The sequence below is a fragment of the Strongylocentrotus purpuratus genome, unplaced genomic scaffold (genome assembly GCF_000002235.5).
Source record: "Strongylocentrotus purpuratus isolate Spur 01 unplaced genomic scaffold, Spur_5.0 spur5_scaffold_3, whole genome shotgun sequence".
NCBI lineage: Eukaryota > Metazoa > Echinodermata > Echinoidea > Camarodonta > Strongylocentrotidae > Strongylocentrotus > Strongylocentrotus purpuratus.
The window spans coordinates 13,528,416-13,543,237 of NW_022145609.1; the positions used below are offsets into that span (position 1 = coordinate 13,528,416).

The 14,822-nt window shown below is 34.7% G+C and overlaps 1 protein-coding gene across 4 annotated transcripts in view; it reads right to left on the reverse strand.

The window, feature by feature from the left end:
• LOC576532 (epidermal growth factor receptor substrate 15-like 1) overlaps window positions 1-14,822 on the reverse strand; it is a 43,829-nt gene that overhangs the window by 27,669 nt on the left and 1,338 nt on the right. For all 4 annotated transcript variants that reach the window (XM_030995626.1, XM_030995625.1, XM_030995628.1 and 1 more), the window contains exons 2-7: window positions 11,879-11,923; window positions 7,237-7,374; window positions 5,551-5,646; window positions 3,833-3,901; window positions 2,475-2,600; window positions 1,354-1,413 (exon numbers count right to left, since the gene is read on the reverse strand). In XM_030995626.1, coding sequence (XP_030851486.1) covers window positions 1,354-1,413; window positions 2,475-2,600; window positions 3,833-3,901; window positions 5,551-5,646; window positions 7,237-7,374; window positions 11,879-11,923 — 534 coding nt within the window. The remainder of the gene's footprint in view (window positions 1-1,353; window positions 1,414-2,474; window positions 2,601-3,832; window positions 3,902-5,550; window positions 5,647-7,236; window positions 7,375-11,878; window positions 11,924-14,822) is intronic.

Sequence of the window (14,822 nt, forward strand, 5' to 3'; positions counted from 1 at the left end):
GGTGCAACAATTTTTTTTCTCCATCAATATTAGAGGTAATTAATTTTCCATTTAATGTACATTCAAATCATTCTACCAAACATCACCAATTCATGAAGCATATGGCCTAACACTTGTTAAAACATATCAAAATATATCTTTATCCTTTAAAACTATTAAAATATTACTCTTCAATAAGCATGTCTTTTACTACTGTTATATCCATACCCATACAGAAGTAGGGGTGATAAATCCAGTATTATCCTATAAAAATACAGTCAAATATTCCCACATTAAACCCTTCAGTGCCTTTACCTATATCTTGCCATTGTGTTGTTTATACATGTACATGCCATATACTCCATTGTCACTATGTTGCACTCCTTTTCTTTTTCTCTTTCTCCAAGCTCTCTATCCTCCTCTCCTCCTTGCCTCTCCCTTTCTTCCTTTCTTCTATTTATAATGTATATTATGTATTTGTGTATTCGGGGGTACCCATTACAAGCTTATCGGGACTCACGCCTTATTCCCTGTAATACAAGTTCTTTCCTTCCATGTATATTTATGTTCCTACGTATAAATTGTATTGTTTGAACAGATGTCACATATGTTGTCAATTGAATGGAAGAAAATAAATGTTCATTTGAATTGGATATATTGATTGTCTATTCAAATCAGTTTTCCCATCCCTCTTTAATAGCTTACTATCTTAAGAGCTAATAAATGGTACAGCTCCTGACAAATGTGTTAAGTGTCAGGAAAATAGCGTACAGTTGGTGCATAAAAGAGAATAGATTGAATTCTTATGGACCAGTCATAAACATGCAATGCTATTTAATCCTGAAACTAAAAATAACAATGCTTGAATTGTTATATGAGCTGCACATTACTCACTACTGGTACTTATCATGTAGTATTCTCAAGTACTTTTAAAAAGGCTAAATCTAAAAATACAACACTTCATTTCCTGCAGAGTTTGTTAACAGAAAAGTTACATTACACAATACTTTACACATATTTTATGTATAATCAAACTTGTATATTACGGTCATCCAATGGAAAAAAACTGGCCAATGTACATGTAGATACATGTAGGTGGCCACTAAGACAGGGTTGACTGCATAAAGAAAAAAAAAGCTTTTTATTAGATTTTGGAAAGAAAGAAAAATTGGGGCTTCTTGGAAAAAAATAACAATATAAACATCAAATGCATATTTGAAATATGCAAGTCTGATTGCCTGAAAACCAAGTTAGTTTTAATTTTGCAAGCAACTACATATTTTCATGCAATAGGCTGGCCACAAAGTGCTTCTGTAGCTACACTGCTGTCAGCTTTTGATTTACAACCTAAATACTTTCTGACAGTCAACTTACCACTGAAAACTCCACTCTGTCCAATAAGCCATCCTTGTCGATGTCACTCAGATCCCATATCTGTATCAAATTAGTCAGAAATGAGAGTGGTTGCATAATTTGAGTCAATTTGATAACCATTATGATAATCCTAGAATTTTGTTCCCACAATTGAATAGCCCACAGTGTACCAGCATGTTTAGTATTTAGGACCAGAAAACCGTTCTAATTGATATTACTCTGATCTCTGCAACAAATTTAATAGTCAAGAATATAATCAGCATGATGATTAATGTAGTTAGCTCGAAAGTTCAATGACTTTAATTGTTTTGTAATGCTGGGTTTTGTTCAGCAAGTATTCATAACAATGTACCAGCATGTTTTGTATATCAAGTTAATAAATTAGTGGACAAAAGGTTATTTCCGATTCTGTAGAAATCTGCTTTGTGAAACAAGGAGTGAAAACTAACACACTGTACAGTTATGAATACCTGTCAAAAATTAAAGAAATGTCCAACAATGAGGTGTTCTACCCTGTCAGTTGTGGTTTTGTACAGAATCTGCTACAGAGCAATATAAAATTAGTCTTAATACTCCTCTACTAAATAATTTAATTTTCAGACATGTTATTTGTGATGCAGATATACATGTTGAAATTTATTGTGTTCACTTTCATTATATTAAACCCTTTTTTACCATAGACTTACACATGTATACATGAAATCTTTGCGAAAAGGCATTACACCTTTATGATCTTCTGCATACAAAATCAATCAATTCAACTTGATTTTATTGACAGTGAGTCTGAAATCTAACAAATCACATACATAACATCACACTCTACATGTACGTGAATAACTGAAAAGTAAGTGTGTACCAGTAATTTTACCCAGCAAAACAAAGCAGGTTACTGTAAAAAGGACAAATAATACCAATTATTAAAAAAGCCCAGGGCCCTGTATTACAAAGAGTTGATATCAATCACAACTTATTATGAATGATATCAATCGCAACTATGTACATGAGAGATCTAGGAGACTGCAAACTTGCGATTGATTAGAGGACTTACGATTGATTTGGATCAATCGCAACTCTTCGTAAGACAGGGCCCAGATTTGTTAATTGGAAAAGAATGGTCTCACCCTGCTGAGTACATCTACAGGTAGTTTAGAGTTCATGAAGACACCTTTGACCTTGTCACCTGACAGTTTGTTGTCCATGGGAGAGAGACCGTCGAAGATCCCATCATACTTAGCTTTGTCTTCAGCCTAGGTAAACAAAATAGATATCAATATTTGGTTGAAAAATAAAGTATACAAAAAGTAAACTTACATCTAAATGAATAAAATTACTACTCTGCATAGAAAATTGATTTTGATGGCTGTGTAGTTGGTGCTAAAAATAAACATGATTTCTCAAACATAAGAATGCCATTAGAATCATACAATTTGAACCCGGCATTATCTTCAACTAAATAAACATGAGATTGATAACAATCATCTTGTGTTGACATTTAATTCATAACTTGATACTGCAATATTAGACGATGGGTTATATATGCAAACATTGATTCATACATTAAACTCTCTTAATACCAAACTAATCATATCATAATTGCCATATGGTACTTCCTCACTGGATTGATAGGGTAACAAAGCAAGATTTATCTCTTCTGACAGATTTTTAATTCTGTCTTTTATCAGGGGAGTACTGCAGCATAATATCCTCTGGACAAATGAGGCGTTTCTAGGGTCTTGTCATTAAATTGCACTCATAGATAACCGCTTCCCCCCTCTTTTTTCTCACGCTCTCTCTCTCTCTCATCTTTATTTCTCTTCCTTTGTCTTTAGTTCCCCCTCTCTCACTCCTTAACCTCTCCATCTATGTCCCTCCCCTCCCCCTTCTCTTGCTCTCTCTCCCTTCCCCCTCTCACTCTCCCTCTCTATTTTTCTCTCTTCCTCTCTCCCTCCTTCACATCTTTCTTCTCTTCATTTGTTTCTAGTTCCCTCTCTCTTTCCCCTTGCTCTCACTCCTTCCTCTTTCCATCAATGTTCCACCCCCTCCCCCATATTCTCTCTCTCTCTCTCTCTCCTCCCCCTCTTTCTCTCTCCTCCCCCTCTTTCTCTCTCTCTCTCTTCTTTTTTCTCTTCCTTTGTCTCTAGTTCCCTCTTGCTCTCTTTCACCTTGCTCTAACTCCTTACCCTCTCCATCTATGTCCCTCCCCCTCCCCCTTCCCCTTCCCCTCTCTCTCTCTCTCTCTCTCTTTCTCTCTCTTCCCCATCCCTCTACATCATATCTCTCATATTTTCCCTTTCTTTGCTTCTAGGGGTATTTGTTTCCCTCAACGAGCCACTAGATAAAATCCAACAAATCCCTCCCTATTAAAAAAAACGGTCTAACTCTGCCTCTGTGTCTTATCAAAACGATACTCTTGCACCGAGGAGACTATTCCAGGATGCCTATCAAAACAATCGTGATGACATCATCAATCATGACTTACCGATACTGCCCATGGGATATCTCCCATAGCAGGGCTTCCTGATCGACCGTGCACTGGAGGAGTACCAGCCTAAAAAACAAATGAATATATCATCATCATCATCATCATCATCATCATCATCATCATCATCATCATCATCATCATCGTTATCAGGTATTTGAAAACAATACCCTCATTCAATATCCTCATTTATATTTATCAGCTGCACAGTTTCGGTGAAAATGTGGTTTTCAAAACTAGATGAAGAGGACATATATTAAATGAAGTAGATACATATCAAGATCAATCATATACATGTATGTGAAAACATAAACCAAGTTTGATGTATCGTTATCATCATTACAAGTGTGGCATTACTTATGGCATAGACCCACATGTAATAAACACCTATTTCCATGTATTTAATCAAACTGTAACATGTACAGTTTATTGTTCTACTTTTTTTAAATCTGTATTTAATAAACTACATTATAGTAAAATCATTATCAGGTAATCCTTTTTTCAATCATAAGTATAATATAAAGTCTACATGTAAATGGACATGTAACTGTTTAAAGCTAACTGTGACATTTATCAGTCAACCATTGACTCTTACAACCAATCAATAAAAACAATAACATGCAAGGCAGTCCCTTACTCACACCTGCATTATACAGACTGTTGCTATCGATCACTAGTAGACACTTCCTTGTGCATGTATGCATTATCAAGGGCACTGGGTTGAGCAATGAAGGTATAAATCCAATTACTGTCTACTGTCTAACCATAAATGTTTATGTAACCTTTTCAAGTCTGTCACCACGCAGGTATAATGTCTTACTATCATAATCAAAACTGGTCTTGACTCAACTCAGGGAAGGAAATCCATAAACGCTTTTGACACTGAAACATTTTCTGAGGGCACATACATGTACACATGTAGGGCACTGAATCCATTTTCTAATATACTTTTAGTGAAAAACAAAACAGTGTGTGTATTTTATTTTTTGAAGTCCTTTTTCAGAAGACCATGAAACAATGAACATGCTAGCATAGGATGGTAAACAAATAGGTTCGCACAATTATGTTTGAGGTTAGGGTTTTCCTCTGATAAATAGAACATATGACTGTTTAAGGATATTTTTGAAGCTAGTGTTGAATTTTCATTAGAAAAATGTGACATTGTATAGTGAACTCTCACCGTTCATGTTTGCAAATCATTAACATGGCACAATAGAATCCTTTATTAAGATGGCTCTTGTTGTACACGTACATGGGGGGGGGGGGTGTGAAGTGGGTTCTACAACAAATGCTCCAGCAACAATTACATCACAGTCAATTCCTACAGTAACAAAATTGCTGACTTTTACCCCAGGTCAAATATTTTACCTGACCCCAATACTAAACCCAATCGAAAACCCATTCACATGCCTAACCCTTCCCTATTTCTTTGATAACATAATGCCCACAAAATTTTGCTTACCATCCCATATTTTGTTTCTTCTCTGCCATCAAGATACATGTACATGTACATACATTTCTTTAAGATAACATTAAGAAGAAGGGTTTGAGAGTGAGTCCTCACACAGTCTATGAACATTTTAAGATATTATTTTTAAAGTGACTGTTTCATTTATAAAAGATCAGGGTGGGAGGGGGGGGGGGGAAGGGGGTGGTATTGCCCCAACCCCTAGTCATCAATTACAAATATGCCATCACAAAATAGGCTGCATACTCACCAGACTGGGAAGAGGGGCTGGGAAGGTCAATCCCGTCAGGGCAACTTCCTTGCCACTCTGTGCAAGGGCTATCAACTTCAGGGCTACAGTAAATGCCTGGGAAAAAAAGGCCAATCAGATGGAGACAATGATTAGAGAAAGATGCAGAGATGGAGAGAGGGTGAGGTGGGGGAGGGGGGGATGGATACTTTGAGAGAGGGAGAGAAAGATGGGGAGGTAGAGAGAGGAGAGACGGAGAAGGAAAAAGATAGTGTTAAGGGTAGAAACAGGCAGACAGAGAAAGAGATATACAGTGTATAGAGGATAGGGAGAAGGAAGAGAAAGGGAGAAGGAAGAGAAAGGGATGGAGAAGGAAGAGAAAGAGGAGAGAGAAAGGGTAGGAGTGAAAGGGTAGGAGAGAGAGAGAGAGAGAGAGAGGGAGGAGGGTGAGACAGAGACAGTGACAGACAGAGAAAAAGAGAGGAGAGAAATACACAGAGATCCTGAATAGAAAATGGACAAAGAACAATATATAATGTGTCTCTTTGATCTTTGTTATAAAATAAACTAAAAAAAGGAGGAACCAAATGTTTTGCATGGAAGATGAAAAAAGGTACAAACATGTACATGTATATATATATGTATAATGTAGGCCAAATCATCTGTGAGGAAGTATATCGTGTAAAAAGGAAGGAAAGGGAAAAATTGTCATTAGGAAACTAAAGAAGTGGTATATTGTGTATGTAAATATAAATACCAGATGTTATCCATCCAGAGTGCTCAAAATGTATGGCATTAACAAACAATTTACAGGATGCAACGTACATTGAACTACAATGTACATGTAAAGTGGAAAATAATGTACTGTATAGTCTATTGCATTAGATGTACTACAGATACAGTGCATAAAATGTATTAACCACATAAGCTAATGAATTCAGTGTGGATATAATTATACAAAGACTTCACTCACAGGAGACAATTAGCACTGTCAAACACTATAAACCACAGACACTAATGACCGCTAACTATAGCGTGTTTATCATCAGCTGCACACTAAATGCAGAATAGGAGAGGGTAATATGCATTCAAACTCAATCATTCCCTTTATTACTTGGATGATAATGCAACAGTGACAAGGGGCAATTGGTATTCATTTTCTAGCTCGAAAATAGCTGTATTTTCCTAAGGGTGAAAAACGCAATCTTCTTGCATGGATTAAAAAGTTGGGTGGCATTTTGCTGGGGTATTCCTAAGATAACCCTTTAGAAAATATATGTAGTTGTTAACTTTTTTGCCAAAACTTAACATTGTTACAAGCCGATAACACGACAATTGCTCCAACGACAAATACCCTTGGCATATGTCATCAAATATATATGATTAGGGTTATTAGAGTTTCTTTAAGTAAGAGATACATGCACAGTACAATTTGGCAATATAGTTGGTGTGAAGAAATAATTTCATGCATAATTTTTTTTTAAAGATTCTCTTGACAACCTACAATGTACTAGCTGGCCCCTGCCTTGCCTGCCATAGCAACAACAAAGGGGATTTCATCCATAGAGATGGCATTATTCAGCAGGTAAATGGCTTGTAACCAGAGGTATTAGGTTAGCGAAACAATAATTGAAATATATTATATCTCTCGAACATATACTAGTACAATGTTTTAAAAGCAAAATGAAGTTGACCTTTGACCCCTACCTGCTTGTCTAGATACCCCCTTCCCTGGGGGTCAGAAAGCTCCCATATCTTATGGAGGATGGTTTCTCTTAGTCCAGACTTCTTGAGGAATGCCGCTGCATCTACGGCGCCTATCTTCCCTGTGCCACTCTTATCCACCTGTAAATATAAAACAACAAATACTGGTTGAATTCTACATGAATGGACACACAAATTCTATGCTAAAATCACTTTCCCAAGGCATTAAGGGAAGGGGAAATATTTACATGTACATGTAAGGAAGAACAAAACAAAGGGTGTTTCAGCTTTGAAAACCAACATGTATGAAGAGCTTAGGGGAATAAGGGGCGAAATGAAATAGGACTACACATGTAAAATTACCACCAAGGTAATCATATCTTTAAAACAATTTAAAAAGTAGGTAGATGTACATGCATACAAGAAACAAACAAGGTATACTTGAAATATACCCTGAATTGTTAACAGCATCAAAGAGGAGAGGATATAACAGACTTATGATATCTTCATCATACATTTAGCTTTAAAAAAGGGGTTTAGTTTAAGAACAAGAAGCTAACCAGGCATTAAAAAAAAAAATAACAATAACCATAGAAAACGAAATAAAAATCATACATGTAGTCTAGCGCTTAACTGTCATTTCTTTTTAATTGTATAATTTAATCACTTTAATCCTCTATAATGGCCATACTTCCCATGATTGATCCCAGTTTTGACCAAAAAAAATACAACATTAATTTATACCTCTGATGAAAATGAAAGTGAAAATAAAAATCTAGGGTATCTGCTCAAATTTCATGAAAACTAGATACTGGATAAATCTGCAGGTATGTACATGTACATGTACATGTAAAGCATTAATTTGTTGATCTACATTTAAAGGTTCCCTACTTTACTCAAAGCAGAACAGTTTCTTCCTGCAACATTCTTCTAACTACTGTATAAATTGAATTTTCACTTTATACATGTTACATGGTGCAAACTGTAAAATTTGTTTCATTTTGTCCTAGAGGCTTTTTTGTGGACATGGCACCAGACATAACATGTACAGGCCCACATGTATTAACTCCAGGATATTAAAAGACATAATACATGTACCTGTATCTACATGTACATGTTGGTAACTAACATGATGTGATACAGTAGCTCAATATAAACCCACATTATGTATAAACCCAAATTATCCAACTACAAACACAAATTTCTGGTGCCAAATCACTTCTAATCTTGATGTTAAATGTACATGGGCATCTACATGTACACATCAAAGTACTATACATGTAAGTATAGTTTTAACATGCAATATACATCATATTAATTGGTAATATGCATTGATAAATTACCCTCTACTGTTTAGAATGTATTAACTCTGGGATATTATTAGGGTATTATAATAGGAGTTCTAGATACTGCAAACAGCAACATGTACTTGAAACCTCTGTAGATTTTACTTCTTCCAATAAAGATAGCCCGTTCCATCCTAAATTGTACACTGTCATCCATGGAAATTCATGAAATGATTGTGATAATAAATATGGTTTCTTTCTGATATATTGTAGATAAAGTTTACCTGTATATGTTCTCAGAACTTTATTGATCAATCTCTTCACAAGTCTTTAGATTGATCAATGAAGTTCTGAGAAGACATTAATTTTATCCATCCAGAATAAATCATATTGCCACAATCCTTTCTATGAAAAGAGGTTATAATTTGTTGGGCAACCATGCATGTACAATGCAATCAGTCTAAATGATCTATGTCATGCATGATCACAGTAGCTCACTTGGCACTTGTCCATAGCAACAACAATATCAATAAAAAGTCATTAAAAAATCATAACATTATTTTGCAAATGTTCTTAATCTGAATGTAAAAGTTGCCTGGTATCACAAATATGGAACAAGTTTTTTTTTTTAATAACATGCAACTTAAAAGCAATACCCTTATTAGACTAATTAAGTTGTTGATGAAATTAGTCCCAATAAATTGGATGTACAATCGGTTTTCCAATACCAAACAAGCACTGATGTGGATATAGCAGGGTACACAATAATGCTACATGTACTGTACATACACATTACACCCTTCTATAATTTACAACACAAGACATAACCACTTTTGTTATCAAAGCATATTCTTGACCATAACTAGTAGTACACAAGAATAGAATTGAACAAGAATACCTGTAAGGACAATAAATTTCAGATTTTACTACATGTGTAACTGTTTTAGTGCACAACCAGACATTGTGTAATATAATCTTTAACGCAACTTTTCTACACAATACAATTTGAATTTCTAGGAAGTGTACCGGTAAATGTAACCTTGGAATATTTTCATACTTTTCATTTAAGTACACAGTTTGATTATGATAATGTACTGAGGAACTTTCTAACCCACATGCTTTTTTTTTTGGTTCCCCTTTTTTTTCCTCATCTATTTGGTAACTGTACATGGATTGTATTTGTAGTAAATTTTATAATGATTTGGAAAAATTAAACAATTGAATTGAAGTACTTTGTAAAAATATCATTGCAAATTTTGCTTCAAATTCAATATCTCAAGGTATTGTGAGCTTGGAGTTTAAAAGTGTATACATGAATGGACGGCTTTATACAGGAAAATGGCAAAATAATAACACTGGAGAATCCCGATGTACAACAAATTGCTGATAAAAGGGACTGATTTACTATTAAAGTTTATGCATACATGTACTTTTTAAATTGATCCTTCTATGAATGGCATACTTGTAAATGTGGCTCAAGCTCGCTATCCATAAGGACCGCTTTTCATAAGGACGGCTATCCATAACGCGTGACCAAATGAATAGCGGTCTTTTATAAATAGCGAGCAGACCATGTAAATGTTTGCCTACAAAATGTATCTACATGTACATGTATGTAAGTTCCATTGCAATTCATTTACCCCTGATATACTGTACATGTAGTGTGCTTATTCTATGCTGTAATAATACAAACTTGCCCAACGCCTCCTTCCTGAGATTCACTGTGATCTATGATGAAATGTTTCCGGGTGACATTTCCCCTCAAGGAAAGCACCGACCACCTCTATGAAGTAATCCATTACTTTACAAGTTCACAAAAGAGTGAATGGGGTGGGACTAAAGGAAATCCAACAGGTAATACTTGACCTAGGTGAATTTTTACTGTCTGGCAGTTTATAATGATACTCTAGGATCAGACTTTTCTTCTAATATTCACTGTAATCTATGACAAAATGTTTCTGGGTGACATTTCCCCTCAAGGAAAGCACTGGTCACCTCTATGATCTATATGAAGTAGTCCATTGCTTTTAATACAACACAAAAGAGTGAATTAATGGGTGGGACTACAGGAAATCCACAGGTAGTGCTTGACCCATGAGAAGTTGCTTTACTGTCTGGCGAAATATAGCTGACACTCTTACTTCAAATTTTCTTCAAATAACAGATACAGTTAAAAAGTAATAACTAAATTATTCATACCCTACAACTAAACCAAGTTACGTAATTTCTCATTTAAAGAAACATAATGCATACATTGTACATGTAATAACCCTGTCTTAAGAAGAAACTGTCAATGTTTAGTCAATTAGTACTTATTCATTAGGAAAAAGAAGTACTTGTGTTTTGTGCCCCAGCTCAACTTATAGACATTATATTGTCTTTGATACTTTTCATATTGTTCAGAAAACTAATTATGCTACAGCTGCATATTAAAGCAAAGGCTTGCAAAATGAAAACTGTAAAGCTACCTCGGAGCTCACATCATAATGTTATTTAAATATGATGATCAAATATGCTTTGTGAACAGATGGTTGAATTACAACCATCTTTCTCCAGTCTAGCACATCCTAACATTAGCAACAACACAAAATAAATTGATCTGTGGTAAATTTAATTAAAATGAAAGCAAAAGTAATAAATGCTCCATGAATCGACAGCTTTCAATTCAATCACAAATCTGACATCGTCCTGTGTTACTTCAAGGAAAGTGTCATCTGATTGTTATGCATAGAAACAAAATCTAATACTTTCAAAATCGAAGACAGTTTCTATGAAGGATTAAAAGGCGTATTATTCAATAGTATTTCATGGTCGACCATTTTGGATCTTGCCTGTATTAACACATAACTAAGATAGATGAGTCCAGATGTATTTTGACATCACTGAACCAAGCAGTAAGACTCCTAAGGCTTGTAAGTTGTAGGAAAAGGGACTGTAATTAATGTTCAAGAAAATGCATGTTATCTTTTTAAAAATAAATACTTAACCTTGACACTGTAATCCTTAAGGTGTAGGCCATGACTTTACGGCTTCACACTACAGCTACTTGATTTTAAGATCATGCATTTTAAGCCTGGGGGATTACATAGAGTATGACCAAGGAACAGCTGTTTTGGGGAGAAAAAAAACTGACCCTATAATATTCAGAAAAAAAGAACCCCATGCTTTATAATGTAACATCTAATCATTCTCTCTCCCCCTCTATCTCTCTCTCTCTCTCTCTCTCTTTCTCTCATTCGATTCATTTTTTGATAATACGCATTGGCTAAATTGTTGTACATGTATATTCACATTACAGGTATGTATAAAGATACTAAAATTACAATTTAACCGACAAATGATAAGTAAAATATTCTTACTTGTCTGAAGAGAGATTCATATGCTGTGATATTGGACCCAGCAACCTGTATGAAAAGCAAAGAAGTAAGAAACAGTCATTCTTTTTACAAAAAATCTGCCAATATTGTTGAAATATATGTACATTTATAAGTTTAATAACAGGTCCACATCATTGAAAAACTAAAACATACATGAGGCTTTGTAAACACCAAAAAATGCCACCTTCATTTCTTTGATTGAAAAAACACACATACGAAACACAAGAAAAGAAAAAAATTAACTATTACTTCACTGCCCCATGACAACAACAAAATTACTATGCACAATATGCAATTTGATTTTGTAACTTTCATAAAAAAACAAAAAAAGTTGAAAACAAAAGCATTTTTTTTAAAATCTCTTCAATCAGTCTCCCCTCTCTCTCTCTCTCTCTCTCTCTCTCTCTCTCTCTGTCTCTGTTTCTCTCAGTCTATCTTTATTCCTCTTTTTCTTTCATTTTCACACAGGTTCACAAAGTCTATCGTTTTAAAAGATGTGTTGTTGTTCGTTACAGAAAATGAAAGTAGTACTCTAATTAGTAGTCTAGTACATGTAGTACGTAAGTTCAAACCATGCTTACATGTACATGTTTGTATACAAATAGTGTTTCTCAATATATCATTTTGGTGTTACACATGTACATTAAACAGAGGGGAAGTACACAGGTAGCTTGCTCTACAAATTTTACCTACACCTACATTATATGACCCATCACCACACACTAGTATACAGTAGCTTTGTCTGTTGTGAGTCAGGAAGTGTAACGTTTGTGTGAAGTTTCAGGCATGAGTCACAGGAATATGGAGTATCCATTAGAAGTCTCTCCTCGGTCCTATTAATAAACCAGATCCTCTCATCATCATCCCCCCGTATCCATAACCCCCTAATCAGGGATTCTAACTCACAAGGCCTGTCTTCATCAGCTTGAGTTTGCCAAATAACCCGCTATTTTCAGACTCGGGATATCCCAAAGCTCTAAATTGCGACTTCACCAGACCGATACGCTCATTACAAACTAGCTCGGACAGGCACAAATTAATCCGCTTTTTCCCAAATAGCGGGATATTTTGGAAACAAGACCAAGATTTCTTGGGATATTCTCTCGACCAAATATCCCGCTAATTACAATTGCGGGCTGATGAAGACGCAAATTAATTGGCTAATTTGCGATCGAGATAGTTAAAATAGTGGTTTACTTGGAAAACTGGAGCTGATGAAGACAGGCCTATTTTCTCATGTAAATATTGCATGGGTGTGCTACTAGATTACAGCAAGATCTTGTCTCATACTACTTCTGCTGTAAAGCCTGGTGAAGTATTAAAGCAAAGAGTAAGATGCAATGAAGTCTAAACATAAAGCATGTACAGTACAGGGCATACATGTACATGTACAGCAAAGGACTTCCGGTATATACTGTATGTATTCCATACAGGATTAATTAGCACAAATTCCTTCTTCATATGAAAGTACATTTAGGTAGAGGGGTTTTTTTCTGAATATTTCTTTGCATCTGTACTACATGCACATACTTTTAAATTTTAATCGTCTGCATTCTGCAAATCACAATATCAAAGTTCTTTTGGAAGAAAAAAGGTTAGATGATTAAAAAAGTTGTAAATAAGTTGACATAATATTCTATTTCTACAGAAATTGTTTGTTCTTTGAAAAGAGGAATGTTTGAGAACATTAAGTTAGATCTTGGGTTGCATTCTGAAAACTATAGATGTTATCTGTCAAATCAATTTTTGAAGAGCAGAAATCAATCAATCCATTTAGATTTTAGACACATTGTTAGAGTGACATTATTGTGACATTATTTGTTTGTTTGTTTTGAATGAAGAAAAGTGAAACTTAACCCTGTCAAAGGCAATCATTAAAAAAATGCCAAACACTAAAATGTTAATGAAAACGAAATGTCCAATGGTGGAAAATAAATAAATATAAAGTAGTAGTACTAGTAGCAGTATTAATATTATTACAGACTTTTACAGTCAAACCTGCTTCAGTGACTACCTGTATAGAAAGATTTTTTTGATTTCACTGAATATATGGTTTCTCAATGGAAGCTGGACTAAAGGAACCTGTACATAAAGACCACCTGCCTATAAAGACCACTTTTCATGTTTCCCTTGAGCGGTCTTTATATACAGGTTCGTCTTTATTAGGTTTTAATTAAGGAATCTACATGCTATATTAAAAAGTTATATCTAAAAAGTGATTTTTAATAATATTTTTTAATTCAATCTTTATTCCTGGCAAAGTTGATTCTCTAGGAATTCTAAATACTAAATGATTCATTTTCTAAACCAATAGAAAATATGAATCATGAATTCATAGATCATTTATCATTCATTGATAAGAGAGGGAAAGAAAGGAGGAAGAGAGATAGAGAGACAGACAGAGAGAGAATGTGATCAGTACATTCATGTACAATGTACCAATGTAAAGTTAGGCCACCTCTAGACCTACACCATGGAAAAAGGATCACTACATAAAGTAATCTATATAATGATATACAATGCAAAACCTTGAATTGGCAGTAATCATTCAAACTCATATCACAACCAACCAACCAGTACCCTCATTCTTATGTTAAACAATAAACAAACATGTACAGGTAATATTAGATTACGTAAGTACAAGTTGAGTTTTTATTAAACTCAAAATATTTTTATTTACAGTGTACATGTACAAATAAAGAATTCTAAAGAAACATCATGATCTTGATCACTTCTACTTCTACATGGTATGACGATACTCAGCAGGATCCATATCTTCTCCGCTCTCAACTTTCAACTTGGGGTGGTATTCTGATTGCTGAAAATGATTTTATCTTTCATTTCAAACATTTGTAAAATAGTGCTTAACGCCACAAGTAACAAACAAACAAACTGAAAATGTGTGGAATAAGCCCTTGGTTTTGAT